A 22,138-nucleotide genomic window follows, 5' to 3' on the forward strand; every position below is an offset into this window, starting at 1 on the left:
CCCGCCAGCCTCTGTGCCTGGCCTCATGGACTCTCCATCTCATCTCAGAGCATGGTCCCTCAGCTGGGTGTTAGAGATTTCCCCTTTCCCTCTCCTGTGATTGGATGCGAAGCTCCATAGAGTGTTTGGAGGATGGAAGACGCTGTTCACATGGCACTGGGCGGCGGGGGACATCGCCCTTCGCTCATTTCCGGGGTTATTTTTCTATGAACACCCATAAAAATAAAAATCCCTGATCCCCAGCCGGCCTCTGCGTTTGCCCTACTTCTGCCGGTAGCCAGCGAGTCTCCAGCAGGAAGCCAAGATCGGCCGGGCACCGCCTGTGGGAGTAGCTCAATATGGCTTGCTCTCCAAACCATCCTCTCCCAGCACTGCCTCTCCCCACCAGGCCAGGAGTAGGGTTGCGGTGGCAAGGTGGAGGGGGTTGCCATGGGCGGTCAGTGTCCCATTGGCGGGCAAGGAGCAGGAGGCAGCAGTGGCAGAGGAGCAGGACACTGGCCTATGATTCCTCCCCCGAGAAATTTGCCTTAGTAAAATGTTTGGAAACTATAATCATGTGACATCGATACATGGTTGCAATTCATGTTCTAGTCTGCAGCTGCTGTCAGGCATGGACATGAATGGCTTAGGTTTAGGGCTTCTGATGTTTTGTTTTAACCAATAAAACTCCCATAGGGCACCCCACAACAGAGCCTTTTAAAAAATAGCTGTTTATCCAATAAACCCCAGAAACGGTTGCTTGGATCTAAGGGCTTGTCTGCGTGGAGCAGTAGGGCAGACCAAGGGGGTGTGATTTCTAAAGCGCATACATTGGTCCATGTAGACCCTGCTGGTGTGCATTAATGGTTCCCTAGCGCACTTCCGCACAGCGCGGTTTGAAACAGTTTTACGCTAAAAACACATGAGGGAAAGTTACCAAGAAATGACTCATTCCGGTATATATTACTGCAATGAATAACAGACATAAATCACAGTAATACATACAAAGAGAAAGCCCCGAAGGACCCCGACTTTTGGACAACTACATAAAACTCAAAAATTGCTAAAAATAAACTCCAAAACCTGAAATAAAGAAACCCTGAAAAGCCAAAGCCCTAATTATGTTCCAGCTTTACAAAGATCAGTTTCTCTGTTGGGCAGGCATCTTACCTGGGGATCTCCAGACCCACAGGGTATTCTGTAAATGGGGAAGGAGAGGTTTAGGGGTTTCCATGGGAAAAGGCTAGTAACAATGGGATTGTGCCCGTGGCTGCCTTCACAGATGCTTAAACCCCCTTACGCTCCATGGCAGGCTTCCCTCTGTCTAATCTCCAGCTTCCGCTTCCTGTGTTCATCTAATACAACCCTCTTCTTCATCTCACTTTGGGTGCAAGAGTCTTCTCCTTTTGCAGCTCTGGAAATAACTTCTCCTATCATTCGTCCTCATTGACGTCTCCAGCTTGTTTCAAATCTCAGTGGAAAATAGCACAAGAAACATACAGAGAGCTCAGAAGACCTTTTCCATAACTGATGTTCTTCGAGATGTGTTGCTCATGTCCATTCCATATTAGGTGTCTGTGCTTGCCACATGTACCGGTGCTGGAAGTTTTTCCCTCAGCAGTATCTGTAGGGGACCAGCTCTGGCACCCTCTGGAGTGGTGCCCACATGGCGCAGTATAAGGGACACCACCAGCTCCCCCCAACCCTCAGTCCCTTCATGCCGGAAAGTCCAACCTTGGGGAAGGAGGGCGGGTCATGGAATTGACATGAGCAACACATCTCGAAGAACACCCGCTACGGAACAGGTAACTCTCTTTTCTTCTTCGAGTGCTTGCTCATGTCCATTCCAGATTAGGTGACTCCCAAGCAGAACCATGGTAAATGTTTTGTGGACAGAACCCCCGCCAAGCCGTAACAGGTCCTTATGCACGAGGTGATCCAACTGGAAATCCTCTGCGAGGACACCGGAAGTCCCTTCATCCCATCTGCTGTAGTGATGAAGAGCTGAGTTGATTTAATGAAAGGCTTGGTACGTTCTAAGTAGAAAGCCAAGGCCTTCCAAATGTCCAGCACGTGGAGACACCTCTCTTCAGTGGTCTTGTGCAGTTTGGGACAGAACACCAAGAGGAAGATGTCCTGGTTCATATGGAAGGTGGAGACCACCTTTGGCAGGAAGACCGGGTAGGGCCGCAGCTGAACCTTGTCTTTGTAGAAGACCGTGTACGGTGGTTCTGAGGTCAAGGCTTTAAGTTCAGAGACCTGTCTCACCGATGTCACTGCCACCAGGAATGCAACCTTCCATGACAGATGGGAAAAGGAGCAGGAACCAGCGGCTCAAAGGGTGGGCCGGTGAGCCTAGAGAGGACCAAGTTAAAATCCCACTGTGGGACAGGAGCCCACTGCGGGAAGAGTCTCTCGAGCCCTCTCAAGAATCCGACCATCAAGTCATGGGAAAACACTGTCTGTCCTTGGATCAGCGGGTGAAAAGCGGAGATGGCTGTGAGATGCGCTCTAATGGAAGAGTGTGCCAGGTCCTGGTTCCTCAAATGGAGCAGGTAGTGCAGGACAGCCTGTATAGAGGAACGCGAGGGAGAAATGCCCAGCCCGAGCAATTCAGATGCCTCCTGACCGGCTTCCTGGCACTGCATTATTTCTGGCCACCCAGCGAGTATGAATGACATGTCCCCCTCCATCCCCCAGCTCCAATCGCTGCAATGGCTTTGCCTCCCTCCAGATCAGGTGGTCCCAGGGGGAGCTGGGCCTTTGAGGGGTTCAGGTGCCATTTCCCCTGCCATGACAGAGCAGGTGACGGAAAGCCAGGCTGCTGGGGATACATGAGGCCGCAGGATGTGCAGGAGCTAGCCAAGAGCCAGAGCAGAGGTGACCAAAGGCCCTGGGGAGCCAGAGGAGATGCCTGCCCAGCAGTAGGCACCATAGGGGGTGGCCTAGTGGAGCAGGGTGGGCTTGGGGCTAGGGCAGGGCTGCTGCCCAGGTTGTGGAGCACCAGGGCTGGGGTCCACCGCAGAGAGAGGGCAGAGGTCCCTCCTGTGATGCCATCTGCAGAGGGGAGCTGTGATGGGCATCTTGGCTTTTGTTGGACTCTCCTTTTGCCCCGGATTGGGGGGGCAAATCACCAGCAAGTCCCAAATCCTCTGTCCAGCCAGAGGAGACATGGAGGCAGCAGGTGTACCCTGCTACCAGCCCAGGTACGCCTATGGTGGGCCAGGCATTTCCACAGGGCTGCATTTCACCCCAGCTCCAGCCTCCTCTCCGTGCCAGTGCAGCGTGAGCAATTGGAGGGGAGGCAAGAGTTGCAGCACAGGCACTGAATGTAATGTGCCCTCAGGCCACCTGTGCACCGTTTGTTTGCCTGAGTCAGATAATTAACTTCTTTAAGAGGGCTCAATTGAACCAGCTGAGCGTTAGCAGACAGAACAGATCCAGGGCACCCGGCCAGGAGGAGGGCCGATTTCGCTTTTCAGGGAGTTGAATGAGCTCCCGGCTTTCCCAGTGGTCAGGGATAGAAGGTCCGGCCAGAAACATGGCCAGCCATGCGAGATACAGCGTGAGTGGCGTGCTTGCAGCGCCTGGCTGGCTGGATAGACAGTGCAGGAGAGGGGAGGGAGAGCTGGGGTGGATCTAGCTATTCTCCGCTTTGCTAGTGCCAGGGGAATGGTTTGACTTCCTTCCCCTCCGAGCCAGCTGGAGCCCTCCTCCCCCATTCATCAGTATGGGAAGGACAAGGTGACTGCGATGGCTGATGAATCTCAAACCACCACCTCTCCCCCCAGTTGAAAACCTCTGGCCTAAAGGACCTGGGAGCAGGAGCTCTGCACAGCCCCAGGCTCTGTGACTCGACTCCAATCCGAGGGTGGCTTAATCTTCATCCCATTCAGCCCACAGCACCTGGGCTAGATTCCCCACCAGTGGTGCCTCTTCCTGCTTGTGGCTTTGGTGTTAGGAATGCCGGTCTTTCCTGGAAAACTCACCTGGGGATCCAGCGGGTCTCTTGCATCACAAGCACCAAGCAAAGGATTCTTAGCCCAGCTGCTTAAGAAAACGGTGTTAGCCCTTAGGTAATTCAAAGGCCCAATGTACTGTTGGGAGAAGGGGCCTTTCTGTTAAAGACCCGACCATTTTCCTTTGATTGCTCCCAATGCCCACTTCAAGGAGGCTTCAGGAAATAGATAGGGAGGATGAGGCATGATATGTATAAACAAACACACAAACCCTCATTTAGGAGGGGGAAAAGAAAGCTTTTAGGCCTCATCTTTAAGAGAAAAGCAGCACAGAGATTTGCAGGTAGGGTTGCCAGGCACCCAGTTTTCGGCCGGAAGAAAAGGGACCCTGGTGGCTCCGGTCAGGTCCGCTGACCAGGCCACTAAAAGTCCAGTCAGTGGCACAGTGGGGGCCTGGGGCTAGAGCAGGCTACCTACCTGCCCTAGCTCGGCACAGCTCCCGGAAGCAGCCACCAGATCCTTGCAAACCCTAGGGTCATGGGCAGCCAGGGAGGCTCCATGCCCTGCCCCTGCCCCGAGTGCTGGCTCCGCAGCTCCCACTGGCTGGGAACTGTGACCAATGGGAGCTGCGGGGGCGGTGCCTGCGGACGTGAGGGCAGAGCGTGGAGCCTCCCTGGCTGCCCATGCGTCTAGGGGCTGCAGTGACCTGGCAGCCACGGTAAGCGCCACTGGGACCCTGCACCCCAAACCCCCTCCTGCACCTCAACCCCCGCCCAGAGGTGAAAGTAAGCTGGTACGCCCTGGTACAGCATACCGGTAAGAGCCAGTTTGCTGTACCGGGACCGGCTTTCCCAGACAGCAATTTAAAGCCCTGGGGTAGCGGCAGCATGGCTGCGGTGGGGATTTAAAGGGCCCCGGAGCTCCAGCCTCTGCTACCACCCTGGCCCTTTAAATCTCCACCTGAGCCCTGCTGCCGAAGCCCTGGGGTAGGGGTGGGGCTGCTCTGGCGGGGATTTAAAGGGCCCCAGACCTCCAGCCCCCGCTACCACCCCGGGCCTTTAAATCCTCACCGTTGCCCTGCTGCTGAAGACCTGTGGTAGCAGCGGCCCGGGGCTCTGGAGGGGATTTAAAGAGCCGGGGCAGTAGCGGCGGCTGGAGCCCCGGAGACCTTTAAATCCCCGACAGAGTCCGGCCGCCACTACCCCAGGGCTTTAAGGTCCTGCCTCTTCCAGTTGAGGCCACGCCCCCTGCTCAGGACTCCTGCGTACAGGTAAGTCCTCTAACTTACTTTCACCCCTGCCCCCGCCCCAACCCAGAGCCCCCTCCCCCACCCAGACTCCCTCCCAGAGCCCACACCACTCGCCCCCCTGAAGCCCCAACCCCCTGCTCCAGCCCAGAGCCCCTGCCTGCACCCCAAACACCTCATCCCTGGCCCCACCCCAGAGCCCGCACCCCCAGCCAGAGCCCTCACACACCCCTCCTGCACCCCAACCCCCTACCCCAGCCTGGAGCCCTCTCCTGCAACCTTGACCCCTCATTTCTGGCCCCACCCAGAGCCTGCACCCACAGCCCAGAGCCCATACCACCCCCGCATCCCAAACCCCTCATCCCTGGCCCCACCCTAGAGCCCACACCCACAGCCGGAGCCCTCACCCCCCCTGCACCCCAACCTCCTGCCCCAGCCCGGTGAAAGTGAGTGAGGATGGGGGAGAGCGAGCAATGGAAGGAGGGGGGATGGAGCGAGCAGGGGGTGGGGCCTCAGAGAAGGGGCGGGGCAGGACTGGGGTGTTCGGTTTTAGTGCGCTTAGAAAGTTGGCAACCTTACTTGCAGGTCACTGTCCCACCTGCCTCACCAGCCCTCAACCCCTCATCAGGGCTCAGAGCCACTGCCAGGTTTGGGCAGGAGCCCTTCCCCTTTGGGGGAACCCTTCTGGCCCCTCGGGTACATTTGAGCCCCAACTCCCAGCCCTTGGCTGCCTCTCCCTCCCTCCCCCGCTTCCTGTTTTGACTCTGCAGCCTTTGGTTTGCTTTCCGTGCCCAGCACTGGCTGCTCGGCATAACAAGTTCACCAGCCAGCAATTGCTGTCAGGAGCAGCTCCAAGCCCCCAGCCCTCGCTAACCAGTGACCCTCCAGGCGCATCCCAGCAGGTCGGCTAAGCCCATGGTTGACACCTGGGCTTCTGAAGAAAGGAGGGCTCCTAGCAGCTGGCCTGTGGGAAGGGAATCGCCTCCCCTGCAGAAATGTAAGGGCCAGCATCTGATTGGGAGCAATTAGCAGGAGAGTCATTTACTGTCCGCTGGGATTCTTCAGAGCAGCTGCTGCTGACCCAGGGCGGAGCCCTCCCCCCCCACAGCTCCTGGACAGGCTGGGCCCTGGCCTGAGCGTATCCAGACACCAGCTGTACCAGCCAGTGCAGGGACACGCCCGCTCTCAGCATCTCCAAATCAGCCCATTACCTGGAGAGTAACATTTGCTGGTTGTGGGGAACGGGCCCCATGGGACGGGCAGGTCCCAGTGGGACTGAGGCATGGCCGGGGTGCAGGCAGGGGGAGGCTCCGACCCACACATTAGCCAGACTCTCTGAATCAGGGCTGGCCCTTCCCTTCTGGGAAGCAAAGCCTTCAGCCCTGGCCTGTGGTGCTAGGCTCCTTCCCGTGGCCATGGTCACCCCAGGAGGAGCTGGTGCCCAAAGCATGGTGCTTAGGTCTGGCTGGGGAGCACAGACTGTGACCCACCCCGGCTCCATCGTTGGGCTTTGGTCCTGCACCCACATGTCCGTTAGAGGCGCTGTGTGAGCTGGGGCTAGAGCGGGAAGCTGCTTTGCTCCACCAAATGCAGGGGGATCTTGGTGTTCTCTGGGGCTCACTCTTGCGCAATGCGCTCACCCTTCCCCACTGGTCCACAAGTCCCTGCCCTGCGCCCCTCCCCATGGGCTGGTCTGCTCTGGTTCATGAAGGTCCATGGCTGCTGGCCCACCACACAAGCCACCTGCTATATATGTCTGTATCTGGTGACCCCTGGCAGCAATAGCAACCTACCAGCGGTGGGGCTTCCTCCCCCTAACCAGCAGCCAGGCCTGCTCTCTGCATGGTGTTCCCCTCGGTCCATGAATCCACAGACTCGGTGGATGGGTTTCTGCTCCCATGTGGCTGGGTCCGATCTGGGTTCCCTGGCCTGCGGAAGGGTGCTCCTCCATCTGTGACTGGGCAGAAACTTGCAACAGGTCCTCAGGGAGAGGTCTCCATCTTGCTGAGCCACCTCAGCCCTGTGTCTTCTTCTAAAACTCACCCCGGGAGTTCATCAGACCCCAGCACGGGGACGTACCCAGCACGTAGCTCAGAACTCTGAAGCCAGCTGCCAGCGGAGGGTTATAAAAACCCTACCTGGGCAAGGCAGCAGGGCTTCGCAGAGCATTTAAGTCCGCTCAGGGGGCAGGTGTGGCAATCAAGGCCAGCCACAGGCAGGAGAGGGAACGCTTACTCATGGCGAGTTGGCCTCACTTGGCTTGTGCAGGAAATCCAGCAGCAGAGTCACTTGGGCAGCAAGATGGTAGAAAGTGCTTGTGGGTGGGCTTCACAAATCATTGGGAGTTAGGTGCCTAAATACCTTTGTCAATTGCACCCTGTCTGTCTATAGCACCTTCCACCCAAGGATCTCCAAAGTACTTCACAAACGTCTCTCTAATATGCTGCCCGAGCGTTGTTCTCACTGTGCAGGGACCTGCTCCGAGGGCTTCCGTGAAGCCCATCAACAAAGCAAGGGATTTCTTCCTCTTCTTTGCAGCCACGAAGAAATGTCTGCAACCATGTGTCATCCTCAATGTCTCCTGCCAACCGGTACAGGAGAACCTCAGAGTTACAAACACCTCGGGAATGGAGGTTGTTGTAACTCTGAACAAGACACGATGGCTGTTCTTTCATAAGGTTACAGCTCAACATTGACTGAACACAGCTTTGAAGCTTTACTAAGCAGAAGAAAAATGCTGCTTTCCCTTGATTTGTAGTAGTTTGTTTAACACAGCACTGTACTGTAAAAAGAACAGGAGGACTTGTGGCACCTTAGAGACGAACAAATTTATTAGAGCATAAGCTTTCGGTCTCTGCTGCTGTCTGATTGTGTACTTGCGGTTCCAAATGAGGTGTGTGGCTGACTGGTCAGTTTGTAACTCTGGTGTTTGTAACTCTGAGGTTCTACTGTATTTGAATTTAGTCGTATAGCACGGCCAGGCCTCAGTCTGTCCAGGAAAGGAGAGATCCAAACACCCTGGATGAAATCCTGGCCCTCTTGAAGTCACGGGCAAAGCTCCCACTTTAGTGGGGCCAAGAATTCACTCTGTCAGTGGTTGGTGCGCAGGCTGGCTCTGCGTTCCCATCAGCCCTTCTCTACGTTCTCATGGCCAGTGACGCAAGCTGGCAGCAGGCAGAAGATCACCCAATTCAACAGCAAGAGACCACAATGAGCAAATGGTGGGGGAGGGAACTTATTTGGCCTGGCTTCACCTTTGTCGTGCAGGAACCTGGTAACCAGAGAACTACAAATCTCTCTCTCGAGCCATCATTGTCTTGGGGGAAGGAGCTGAACAGCCCTGTTTGGGACAAGACAGGTTCTGTGGGAACGGACCAGGACATGCATGAACACAGTTATGTCTTCCGCAGGACTGGATACACCGAGGGTTGTTACTACAAACGAAGCTCACAGCAGTTAATCCAAGATGCACCCACAGCCCTGACCCTTGCTAGTCAAGACCTCCCCCTTTCCTCTAGCAGCTCTGCCAATGCACCTTGATCCTGAGCTGCTGCGTTCTCTGCTATTCCAGTTGCAGGCCGCCCACACAGAGAGCTCCTCAACGCTGACCCGTACCCTGGAAGAGAAGGGGGGGGGCTTCTCTGAGTCCTGGTCCGAAGCACCAGCTGCTATTCTAGTCTTGAGGGCTTGCCGGGCAGCTCTGCTGCGTTGGTTGGGGCGGGGTGAAGATGACCACCCCAGGAAAGTCCATCCCCAACCCTTCCATCTCTGTCCTCAGACCGTGTTTGAATCCAGCTGTCCAGAAACTAAAGGCCAAGGGAATTCCCATTACACAGCAGTTAGCTCTGATCTCTGGCCTGCTGAGTCGCTGCCCAGCTCTGCAGAGGTTTTCTTAAAGGCTTTCAGTTGGGTCTCCCCCCTGTACTGTTTGCGTGCTGAAGAGGAAGCCGAAAGCAGCGTGCTTTGATCAAGGTGTGGCTCGTCGTGGGTCCCTCCGATAGTATAAATAGACACTGTGGTGACAGGTGCTTCAGAAATGCAGCTAGAAGGAGAGATTAAAATCAAAGTGTGACACCGGGGAAGAGAGCAACGCTGGCAAATGGCCTGAAGGGACAGACCGGTCAGCGCTAGCCTGTTGGTCCACGCACTGGGGGCTGTTCTACACTCCATCCGTCTCGCTCCACCTCAGGGTCAAAGGCACTTAAGAGCTGCAATGAGGCTGGTGACGCACCTGCCATCAGGGCCTTGCAGAGCTCGGCTGCTAGCCTCCCATGGGCAGAAACTATTCCTGGTCTTGCAGCCCCAGCTCCTTTGGCAGAAAGCGAAGGCTGATGCACTCACAGATCCCACTCAGGAGGCCTTTGGTCGCAGTCAGCGTGGGGTAGCACTGAGCAAGCCTTTCGCAGCCATTGGTGCCCGTTGGGAGATCTAGGACCCCACCAAGCAACTTAAAACAACGCAGCAGCATCCCTCTAATTGGGGTGTGTGTGACAGATCAGTTATCAAAGCATCTCACTCGCAGTCCTTGGTAAAGAACCAGCAGGCGTCTCTCTCTGGTGGCTTGTCCCACCCATGTCAAATGCATTCTGACTAGGGCTGTCAAGCAATTAAAAAAATTAATCGTGATTAATTGCACGGTTAAACAATAATAGCGTATCATTTATTTAAATAATTGTGGATGTTTTCTACATTTTCAAAGATATTGATTTCAATTGCAACACAGAATACACAGTGTACAGTGCTCACTTTCTATTTATTTTTATGACAAATATTTGCACTGTAAAAAACAAAAGAAATCATATATTTCAATTCACCTCATGCAAGTACTGTAGGGAAATTGCTTTATCATGAAAGTTGAACTTACAAATATAGAGTTATGTACAAAAAATAACTGCATTCAAAAATAAAACAATGTAAAACTTTAGAACCTACAAGACCACTCAGTCCTACTTCAGCCAATCGCTCAGACAAACAAGTTTGGTTACAATTTGCAGGAGATAATGCTGCCCTCTTCTTATTTACAATGTCACCTGAAAGTGAGAACAGGTGTTCGCATGGCACTGTTGTAGTCCGTGCAGCAAGATATTTATGTGCCAGATGCGCTAAAGATTCATATGTCCCTTCATGCTTGAACCACCATTCCAGAATATATGCGTCCATGCTGATGACGGGTTCTGCTCGATAACAATCGAAAGCAGTGCGGACAGACACATGTTCATGTTCATTATCTGAGTCAGATGCCACCAGCAGAAGGTTGGTTTTCTTTTTTGGTGGTTTGGGTTCTGTAGTTTCCGCATTGGAGTGTTGCTTTTTAAAGACATCTGAAAGCCTGCTCCACACCTCGTCCCTTCAGATTTTGGACAGCACTTCAGATTCTTAAACCTTGGGTCGAGTGCTGTAGCTATCCTTAGAAATCTCACATTGGTACCTTCTTTGTGTTTTGTCAAATCTGCAGTGAAAGTGGTTCTTAAAACAAACGTGCTGGGTCATCACCCGAGACTGCTGTAACATGAAATATATGGCAGAATGCAGGTAAAACAGAGCAGGGGACATACAATTCTCCCCCAAGGAGTTCAGTCACAAATTTAATGATCGCATTATTTTTTTAACGAGCATCATCAGCATGGAAGCATGTCCTCTGGAATGCTGGCCGAAGCATGAAGGGGCATATGAAGGTTTAGCATATCTGGCACATAAATACCTTGCAATGCTGGCTACAAAAGTGCCCTGCGAATGCCTGTTCTCACTTTCAGATGACATTGTAAATAAGAAGCTCACAGCATTATCTCCTGTAAATGTAAACAAACTTGTTTGTCTTAGCGATTGGCTGAACAAGAAGTAGGACTGAGTGGACTTGTGGGCGCTAAGGTTTTACATTGTTTTGTTTTTGAGTGCAGTTATGTAACCAAAAAAATCTGCATTTGTAAGTTACACTTTCACAATAAAGTGATTGCACTACAATACTTGTACGAGGTGAATTGAAATATACTATTTCTTTTATCATTTTTACAGCACAAATATTTGTAATAAAAATAAAATAAAGTGAGCACTGTACACTTTGTATTGTGTTGTAATTGAAATCAATATATTTGAAAATGTAGAAAAACATCCAAAAATATTTACTAAATTTCAATTGGTATTCTAGTGTTTAACAGTGCGATTAATCGTGATTCATTTTTTTAATTGCAGTTAATTTTTTTGAGCTAATCGCGTGAGTTAACTGCGATTAACCAACAGCCCTGATTCTGACCCGAGTCCATGTGGGTTGGAAGCAGGATGTGGTATTGTTGATTTCATCTATATTCTTGCCATCTCCAGAAAGACTTGTGAGCACCGCCCTCCAGGATGTGTCACTTACTGGCCTAACAAGAATCTTTGATGATAATGCTCAGTTGAGAGGACTTCCTGGCAGCTGGTCCAGTGGCTGGAGAACCAGAGTTAGGAAAGGGGTGACCATCCCAGACTGAACAAGACAAGTCTGGGTGGGGGAAGCATAGGACTGGGTGTCATGATCTTTGCTCTCTACCAGTCACCACCACAGAAGTGCCATGTGATCAATTTCTCTTGCTGGAAAATGGGCCCATGCATGGGGATGGGTTGTGAGGCTCCGTCAGTTAACATTTCTCTAAACTCCTGCCAGCTGTTCCCGCCCCAGAGTGCCCGCCCTACTGCTACAATTGCTTGGATTCAGACCAAGGTGAGTCACATCTGCAACAGCAGATCCTGCCAGAGGCGAGAAGGGGGACAAGCCCAGCTGATCTATTTGTGTCTGGGTCAGCGTTCCACCCCGAAGTTCTGAAAGTGTCTAGCACATTTGTACCCATGCCCTGAGCAGCTAAGATCTTGAGGGGAGACACTGGTATACAAAGGTGCCTAAAGATGCAGCTAGGGACCTAGTGGGGTTTACGAAAGCACCTAAACAGGTTAGGCACATAGGTATTTAGGTGCCCAATGCCCATTGATTTCAAGGCACCTGAGGATCTGGATCGTAACTCCTGTTGAGACTGTCTGGCTACAGTTCTCCATGCTGCCCTGGTCTCAGCGCCTGATTGGATTAGGGATGTGCTCAGCTTGCGGCTACTCCCAAACTGGACTCAAACATCAGGGGGTGCCAGATGCAGCTGCTGGTGATCGTTCCATCACCGTGCACGTCATGCTGTGCTCTAGAGACCATGTGGCCTTTTCTTGGTGGATTACAGCATACTGGTATTTGACACACGAAACCCTGTCTGCTCTGAGGCTTGCAGAGGCTCTCCACCTTCCCCCCCCCCCACCACCACCACCACCACCACTGAGCTCAAGTGTGAGCCTCATGCCTAGGTCTGTATGGCTCAGGAAAGGGTCATTGAATCCTACTTGCTGCCAGACCTCGCATTGGACGTACTGAAAGGCTCAGCTCTTGGCTTGGGTTTTTGCAGCTGGGTGAGAGGAGGAGTTTGGTTGGTTGGAGTTTGGTTGGGGTTTGTTTTTTTTTATTGGTCACTGAAAAATATTTCTTTAAAAACCCAACACCTTGCTGTAAGTGCCCCCAGAAGGCTCACTAGTGGGCACTGTTTCCAGCAGAATACACAAATGGGGGTTTACCCTCACCGATCGTTGTAGTACAGAGAACTAGGAAAGAAAGTGCCGTTGTGAGCTATTTTCCATGGTACCACAAGAGGGCAGCAGTAACACACACAACACAAAAAGAGCTGGCTTTCAGTCCTTGCAAGGACACTGTTAATTGTCATTTTAATGCCAAGGCCAGACTGAAGGCAGAAGCAGCATGGGGTGTGCAGTTCAACGAGAATGCACCAGAACACGGGGCCTGCCAACACACGCCCTGTCCTGAGAAGCCTGGCTCGCAGCAGGCATGCCACATTTGACTGGAAAGGGGTGAAGAAGATTCCAGGCTGAAGCCTTTTTGAGCTCAGAAAGGGGGGCCCTGATAACGTGATAGAACCTCCCCCCAGCCCAGCATGACAGCCGCCTCTCTGCCTAGGAGGAGTTTAAGCCCAGGCTCATGCTTAGTGGCCATTTACTGACGGACAGCCCTCCCCATCGCATCAACCCTCCAGGACAACTGGCCTGCTTGTGAGCAGTCACGGACAGCTGAGATTCCAAAGCTGAAGCTCCCCCTAAGGCAGGGATCTAGCTTCCGCCCAAAGCTAGCAAATGACCCAGCACCAAAATTCCTAATGACGCCAGTGGGACCTTTCACTTTAACTAGGATGCTCCTAGGCTAAACCAGCCAGCCAGTTTTGCAGTATGAGTTGAAGGTCAAACTCAGCCTTTAGTGGAAAGGGAGTAGGCGATCTGATTCCCTGAGTGCTGCCCCTGGAACGCAGGTAGGCTTGAGGTAGCATGGTATGCAGCGGGCTTGGACCACCACCACCTGTTGGTAGCTAAAGCAGAGGTTTCAATCGTGCGGCTCACAACCGTCCCCTTCCCATAATGCTAAGTAGGAAGTGTCCTGGCTAGATGGACAAGGGGAAGAGGATGAGAACCCCTGTGCTAGAAGCTTGTCTCCAGGGCTGTCAATGAAGCATCATTCACCAGCATTACACTCACCTAGAAACCATGCCATGCACACTGCCAGTGCAATTACATTACTCTGGTACCCTGAGTCCCCAGCCGAGATTGGGGCCCCATTGTGTTGGGTGCCATCTACTTGCCCCAAAGAGCTTCACCAGGATGGGCAGGAAAACGGGGGCACAGCGCGGTACAGTGGCGTAATCACTGCCTCCGGCAGGTGACAAAATATCACCTTGGTTAAGATGGATAAGCTGAAGGCCTTTTGGAATACATCCTGGGCAAGCTCCTCCTAGGTGATTGCACCGCACAGTACGCTGGATTAGCGGTAGTGCAGACGTAGAGGGCGCCAGGCTTGCTGTGCCCTGTGCTGCTGGAGCCTAGTCTAATCAGCCTCTATTTCATACCTAATGAAACACACCTCAGTTACAGAGAAACAAAGTCAAAACCTCAGGCCTACCTCCCCACCCCCTTGTCTTGCTGCATTTCCAGCATGGGCATCACAGAACCCTCGACCACAGGGACAGCTCACATTCAAGAGCATGCTAGCACCTGATGCCAGTGGGACGCTACCTAAAAGCTGCCATCATAGCAACAGGTTGGAACAGGTGCAATTCTCCAAGGAGGTAATCACAAATGAAGACCGTTTCAACAGGGGCAAGCATAGGCTCAAGTGTGTGAAAATTAATATCTCAGGTATTACAGGCCCCCATAAACAGAGAGGCTTTTTTAAAAATCATGCATTCCTCTTTTATTAATCTGAAAAACGCTCCCTGCTACTAGGTTGTAGCTTTTCTTGTTGACAAGAAGCCGCCTCTGCAGCGTGTCACTGGCTAACTCTGCCTGAACTGCCAGTTGGAGGCATAGTGGTAAACATCAGAATGTAGCTCCATGTAAACACTGAAATGGGCTAAAACTGTTTACCAGGACAGTCGAAAGCAGCCCTGTGCTGTAACTTTACCTGGCGTATGTAGGTTATTTTGGGTTTGAAAAGCAGTTTGAAAATAGGAGGCCATGCTATAAAGCTGGGTAATTTACATGCGACTTACCTGGCGCATTCTGACTGTGCTGGCTTTGGGGCATGTGTGCCTGAACTTTGACCCGGCCCCAGGCCGCGAGCCCGCTTGGCACAGGGTTTACATTTCATGGGTTAAAGTGACTCTCCTTCCAATTTGCCAACTGCTTCCAAATGGAGATTCTCACCCCCAACCACACACATAGCCCCACCTCTCCTCTCCCAGTCGCCCACTGTATGATTCTCGGGACTTGTCTACCCAGTGATTTAGTGTACAACAAGCCAAAGTGTGAATCTACAGCGCAGTAGCATGTGGGCCATGTGGACCCAACTACCGCACACTGGAAGTTTCATAGTGTGCTTTGACATACTAGTGTTTCAAACAGTCATGGTCCCCTCCTAAGAGATGGCCTAGTTGGGGCATGATGCTGGGAATGCTCTGCCCCACATATCCAGCAGGCGCAGACACATTAGGAGGAAGCTGCTGCTGGGGATAATGCACTTTCTTCTCCCAGATTAACAATCCAGCATCAATTCAGGCGCTGAAATGATGCATTTCCCTTATTCCCCATCATTTTCTTTTGAATCAGTCCCCATTCACAGGACGGTTTGATCTCACAATCCTCCTAGTTAAGTTCATCAATGTCCACTAATCATAAAATTGCCAGTGATGTCTGAGAGCAAAAACTGAAGGCACGGTCTGTGCAAGATTTAAGTTTACTAAGGGAATGAAGATTGCTAATGATAAGAAATGTAACAGGAGCTGTGAATGAGTGTATGTGTGTTTGGAAAAGCCCTTTGCAGCAGAAGCACCCTGTGGGACAGTAGATAGGCCCACACTGAGAAAGAAGGCCCCAGACAGGAACAGTGTGTGGGGTTAGCCCTGCCCCTCTGGCCCTATCAATCATGTATGGTAGAGAGGAGGCCTTTAAAAAGAAGGAAATGGCTGCAGTCAGCTATGGGGAAGATCACCCTGGGTAGTAAATGGGTGGAGTGATTCCTTAAGACACAGGTGGAGCTCCCAGCCAGAAGAACTCCACCCAGACTCTACAGGGAGTGCAGCAGACTCCCAGGGTAAGCCCCACAGAGAAAGCCCCATTCAACCACCCAGCCAGAAGGACTCCTTGAAAACAGCTACACAGATAGCCCTGAAGTATGAAAGTACTGTTGGCCTCTTTCCCTTTAAGTTGGCTCTGGGAAGTTATTCTTGGGTGTGCTGGGACATTTAACTTCCTTTGGATCCCCATCAAAAGAGACTTAAGAAGGCCCACAAGGGCAGGGTCCCCCTTGCAAGAAATAAAAAAAGTGAGGCCTGTGTATAAGCCACCTAGTGGAAATAACTGGCTGTGGCCAGGGTCTCCTGTGGCCTGGGAGAAAAGCTTAAGGCCACTCTGTTACACTTGATGTTAGCTACTGTAGCCCAAACAGAGCCCCGAATACAGCATTTTAGTCTCTAGTAAACTCAAGAAAGAGACATCTTTAGTGATCATAGCTAATGCCTCTCTTCCTGGAGTTTGTGAACACGGTGGACTATGTTAAGTGCTAGTCTATTCAGTATAACTCCCATTTTCCAGAGGGTTTTGGACATACCCAGTGGAGTTTGGATAAACTAACGTCTGTGCATTGCTACCCAGGGAAATGAGTAAGCTTAGGTTAACCACTGGTTGAATGAACAGAGACAATCCTAGTGTGGAGGGGGGAATCTGAAGGAAGACCTGGTCATCAGCTATAGTTTTCACCTTATTTGGAGGAAGCCTTGAGGATCGAAGAGTCCAGAAAGAATTTAGTATGGCAGTGCTGACGAGACCTTTGTTCTGCTGCCCTTGGCTTGCTGGCAATGGGCTTTTACACTGCAGTCTGTCACTTGCTCACATTTTTAAAATAAGAGGGGAAAAACACAGCTGAAAGCGTTTCCATTCTTTGGACGGTACGAATGTTTTAATTCAGAAATTTGCTTTAATTACATTATGTAATATCAGACTATTTTACAAGTTTAGGATATGAGAATGTATAGACCACTACACAGAAATCCAGAGAAAGCATAAAAACTAAACATGGGAAAGGAAAAAGTTAACTTAATCCAAAACAAAGTGCCGAGAGAAGGTGCAAGTGGAAATGAGTGATTACTTACCAAGATCCAGAGAAGTACAAAGGATGAAACTAACATAATTTACAGTATTGGTTCTGCACAACCATTTTTTGCCCATTTTTACAGAGTCTTTATTTCCCCCCATCACTGAACTGATGGTTGCGTCTCTCAGGGTTGGGTTTGGTCGTAGGGGAAAACCAAATAACTGATGGGCAAACGTCACAACCCCCAGTGAGCTGGTCCCCAGGCTCACACCTACAGGAAGTGTCTTCCACTGGATAGGCAAGGGGTTCTGCACCAAGAACTGTACGGAAGAAAACTAAAAACAGCCCCCAAAAGCCCCCTTATCTCAAACGTAGAAAAGTCTCACTCTGGAAGTGCTTACAAGGAGGTCATCATCGAAGAACTTGGTTTCTATAATAACGTTACCACTGTGGAGGGAAATTAAAAGGAAAGCAAGGAGATATTAGACAAAAGCAATTACAGAATACTACAGCTAACAGTGCTCTTGCTGGCTTGAGCTAACTCCCTGTCCCCTCAATACCCGCTGCCTTTTATTTAAGAATATTTATTGCAAGCATTGAATAATGCAAACGGTAGCAGCACTGTAACCTGACACCATCAGCAATGGACTAGAAGGGAGGGCTGTTCTTTACAAAGCGCTATCAGCCTTATTTTCCACAGACAATGAGACTTGCCCATTGCATTCCTATAGGGAGCTGCTCCCCCATGTCAAGATGAACCGTTTCTGTTCACTGGGTTGAATGGCACACTGGCTGTGTCACAGGGCAGAGCAGGGAGGGGATGTATATGATACCCATGAATGGTTAACTTCTGCACAATGTTTTTGAAGCCATAGGTAAAGCTGTAGCGTGGCTGGTCACCTTGTGTTACTCATTCTGTACTGGGAGACACGAAAAGCAGCACCACACTTCCTACGCTGTTATTCCTCTCCATGTCCCCATATGCCCTCTAGCAGTCGATGTGATTCTCCCAAGAAATGCTTAAAAGCAAGTGTCTTGTCTGAACCGCAGTGGAAAGATCTAGTGTCCCACATGGAATACAGACTTTGGGTATGACTGCACACTTTGCTGGTCCAAGTTGGTTTTGTGTGTTCTGTATACTAAAGCAGAAGCATAGTATACTAATGCTGGGTGTGCTGCAGAGTGAGAGATGCTGCTACTCATCAGCGTATCCAATGCAGCGAGGCGGTGGTGGTTGGCAAGAGCTGGGATGCAGCTGCTCTGCCAGCCCCACTGGCAGGAGGAGGTGATAGTCTACTCACCCCACCCCAGAGAGGGTTGGGTTGTTTTCAGACCTGACCTGACACCTGAAGTTGGGTCCAGCTGGGTTTGGCTCAGGTTTCAAGGCTCTAATTTTAGGAGGCCTTTGGAGAGTGGAATGGAGAACTGAGAGGCCTAGTAAGATTGGTGAATCTGGAACCTACAGAGAACTGGGGGGTGGAAAATGCTCGTGTACCCTTGCCACCCTCAGTAGGGCTCAGTCCTGAAAACTTTCTGCTTCCTGAGGTGGGGAGAATTGTGTCTCATCCAGTGAGCTTTTGTCTTTATTCTGGATTTTGCAGTCTGGCTTCCCCAGTGCTCACTGGGAGCTGGGTTTGCTTGCAGTGCCCACAAAAAGGGCTCCCAGGTAGCACTGCTCTAACCACTTCACTTATTGTTCCCTCTTCATAGTCTTTCCTCTTTCTGAAAAGTGCTGTCAAAGACTTTTGTGACATCAAAGATGGCGGCTGCAACCAGAGCTCCCTCACTGTATGTCTAGTTTCCATCAGGGCAGGGAGGGAGCAAGGGGAAGTTTGACAAGAAGGATCTTCTAGGAGCCCACCAATCTTGGTGTGACCAGGTTCCCGCTATCTGCCTAAACTTCTCCTGTCTCTGCTGGCGACAGAGAGAAATGTTTTGCCAGCACATATCTAGCCTGGGGACAGCTCCTATAGGGATGCTGGCCTTTTTCAGGGATTACTGCTTGCCAAGGGTCTGCCTCTAGGCTTCTCTTCCATCAAATCTCCCATTCAAAGTGACGCCCTGGTACTCACTAGCCTGATCTAAGTCCATGAATTGCTGATTTCCTCTGACATCAACGTGTAAGGAGTCAATTAGAGGGCTTTTATTTTGTTCACATGCTATTTTGCATAACTACGCTATTTTATATCCAAAAGAGGGTAACATATTTGAAGCCTGGCAAAAGAGTACAGTGTTAAACAAGCACCAGAAGCCAACTTCAGGTCACAGAGGTCCCCTGCGTGACACCACCTGAATAAGGTCTGCAGGGATCTCAGAGCAAGAGCCAGTCAGTAACAGCTGGCTTTATGGGAATGCACTGAGTAGCTGCTTAGCCTGGATGTTGAGGGCATTAGAACAGAATATTTAAAACTCCTTCATAGTCACCTTTAAAGGCAGCTCCAGTATTTAACATAGAATCAATTCCAGTTTCTCAAAAGTCTTAGCAGCTCTATTAAAGCAAATTAGACCTATGGGAAAGAGGGAAATGGGGAAGTCCCTCAAGAGCTGGCAGTATGGAATGTGACAAAGTCAATATCAACTCCCCTCCTCTTTCACATTTTGAACAATCCTCCAATTTTACTCTTCTGCACCCATGGAAATGCCAAGACTTGCTTCCCCCTTCCCTGTTCCTCCCCCCTACCCCCCGCCCCCGAGTGCTCAGATTCTCTAACCCCAAGCAACTCACGTTAAAACATTAGCTGGCATCATCTGTGATTCTGGCGCTGCCTCTATCAAGGACTGCCAAGTGTTTGTGGAGTTAGGGATCACAAAGCCAAATTCAAAGAACCATTCTGTGAAGTGAAAAAGAGATCCAAAAGCTTTTTATGAAAACCACATTGGTCCTATTGCTCTTTACCTGACTGCACACCCAACTCCTAAAGCGGTCAGTAACTGACACACCTCATGCTCTGTCAGCAGGTTGTATGTAAACTCAGAAGGGAAACGCTATGTAGAAACTAGGATTGTACAACTCAACCCGCACTAAACACCCTCCCTGCCTCCACTATGCCCTTGAGGAACAGATGGGAAGGGCAATGGCACAGTCATGCCACTTTTCTTGTGATTAACTCAGCAGAAATTGGGCCAAGTTAGATTTCATTGTTTCTAACCAATCTTTAGAGTGTTCTAAATCCTCCCCCTCTTCAAAAACTTCCCCATGTAAGAAAGCTCAAGGTAGGGGCCTAATGAATAAAACAAGGCAGCGAGATTCGGTACTCTTATACCCCCTAGATTAAGTGTAATATTACAACAAGGCATTCTAGATCATGCTGTCACATGTACAAGTCGTGCTTGCGTAAGCGTTAATACGCTTCTGAAATGGTCTCTAATGCTCTGGCCCATTAGGTCTGACTAACACTCCACCTCCACGTTACTCTTAAAAATTAAAAAAACGGTCAGCCCATCTCATTACCCACAATCCCAGCATTTTACAAAGTTTCAGTTCACCACATTCTAGTACAGACTGTGTCCAGAGAATGGAGCGATACCTTCTAGACACTGCCCTTTGAAATAAACTTTCTGTTCCAGTCGGAATTTTTCCATTTGTTCTGCTGAGGAGAAGTTTAGCTCCCGAGACACGGCTTTGCATTTCAGAATTTTCTTAGGAACTCGAGCTGTGGAAGTAAATCAGACAACCATTACCCTGACGAATAATAAAACAAACCCTGCGCTATTCTGGCACGCTCTGAAATGCTAACCCAATGCAGAGGCTCTGAGCACAGTTCAGGCCAAAAAAGCAACTAAAAATGTGAGTTCCATTTTACAGAAGTGAACACTAAGGCACAGATAGCTTTAACCTTATCCCTTGCCCAGAATCTCACAGCAAGACTGTGGCACAGCCAGAAAAATACCCAGGTCTCTTGACTCCTCATTCCTGGTAATGTACTACTGAAGCCCCGTTACCTCAGGCTAAAATGTGACCTGCAACATTACAAATTACTTAAGAAAATGTACTAAACATGGCAAATAGGCAGAGGGATACTCTGCCCATTAAATAGTACCCTTTCCTCCTTCGGCTCCCCTTTTCAGGCTTTGTATCGTGATCAAACCCCAAACTCCCATTTCCCAACCCAGCAAGTGCAATTCGGGTGATTTCACATGGACCCTGGGAGCCATTCTGTAAGTGCACAGGAAGTGTCTGGTTCCCAAAATACCTATCCCAATAAGGGCAATACAACTGTACATTTTTAGAGACAAAATGGATTTGGCATGCTCATGTGGCTGGGCTCCCATGGTGGGTATGACACCACCAGCAAATGGAAAACTGTAGCTGATTTTGTAAGATCTTTAGGGGAAGAGGAGGTAGTCTGGGAGCATCAGTTATTGTGCTGAAATGTCCCAGTAACAAGGATAAAAGGGCATATTCAGTATACTAACATGCTACCAAGCCCTTCACTCTTAAGTGGTGTGATTATATATCCTTACAGTATACTAGAAAGTGTTTTCATGTAAATTTCTATTTTATGAGCAGAACTGCTCCTAAACAGAAAGCCTATCAAAATGTCCATGAGCAGACAGCAAGCTGCTGTTTAACAACAGGAAAAGCCCATCAAACCCCAGGTAAATCCATCTAATGTACAATAGTTTAATGGACTGGGACTTTGATATGATGCTGATCTAGAGAGCTACAGGGGACCATGATGTGAGCTACCAGTTTGTCCCAGGGAGGAGCACCGATCCCATGATTTAAAAAACAGAACCACAATGGAGCTGCTTGAAGTTTTACCCCCCTAATCCCCTAATAGTTTTAAGCTATTTTCACCGCATAACACCAACATCCACCTCTGTTCCTTGCAAGTACAGACTGCAGCCTATTGTGAATATGGCCTGCCCATTTAATGATATAGTACTTTGTTAAATCATTGTGCATTGTATTTATTTGGGCCTTAAGACATAGGGTGTTTTTCTGTTAATGACTGTAAATGTCTTAAAATTACTCAATAGTCTGTATTTTGCACAGCTGACCTTTGGAATCTTTTGCTATATATCTGACTCTATGGTCATCATGACCAGGCTGTGACTTGCTGTGAATTGCCAAGACAAAATAATAGCTGTAATGATATTAGTACTATACACTTCTGATGCAGGATAGTCTGAAAGACATCAGAGACTCTGTTTTAATTAAGTCCCAGTTTACCTGTGAAGTAGGCAAATATTATTGCAGTTTTATACAACAGGGAAATCTAAGGTGCAGAGAGGCAATAGGACTTGCCCAAGTGATAGAGCTGGGATAGAACTCATGAGTCCCAATCTTCTCTTCTATCCACAAGAAAAAACACTCCACCCTGTAGTCTACAGAAGGTACACAGAGCCAGG

General features: G+C 50.1%; 1 protein-coding gene across 1 annotated transcript in view; it reads right to left on the bottom strand.

The window, feature by feature from the left end:
- Positions 1 to 16,636: 16,636 nt before the first annotated feature.
- The window catches only part of PDE6D (phosphodiesterase 6D), a 51,844-nt gene continuing 46,342 nt past the window's right edge, over positions 16,637 to 22,138 (bottom strand). Inside the window, exons 3-5 of the mRNA XM_074962881.1 lie at positions 20,311 to 20,436; positions 19,509 to 19,614; positions 16,637 to 17,230 (exon numbers count right to left, since the gene is read on the bottom strand). Of these exons, the coding sequence (XP_074818982.1) occupies positions 17,149 to 17,230; positions 19,509 to 19,614; positions 20,311 to 20,436 (314 nt within the window). The 3' untranslated portion in view covers positions 16,637 to 17,148. The remainder of the gene's footprint in view (positions 17,231 to 19,508; positions 19,615 to 20,310; positions 20,437 to 22,138) is intronic.

Source organism: Natator depressus, chromosome 9 (assembly GCF_965152275.1).
Source record: "Natator depressus isolate rNatDep1 chromosome 9, rNatDep2.hap1, whole genome shotgun sequence".
In the NCBI taxonomy this organism is placed as follows: domain Eukaryota; kingdom Metazoa; phylum Chordata; order Testudines; family Cheloniidae; genus Natator; species Natator depressus.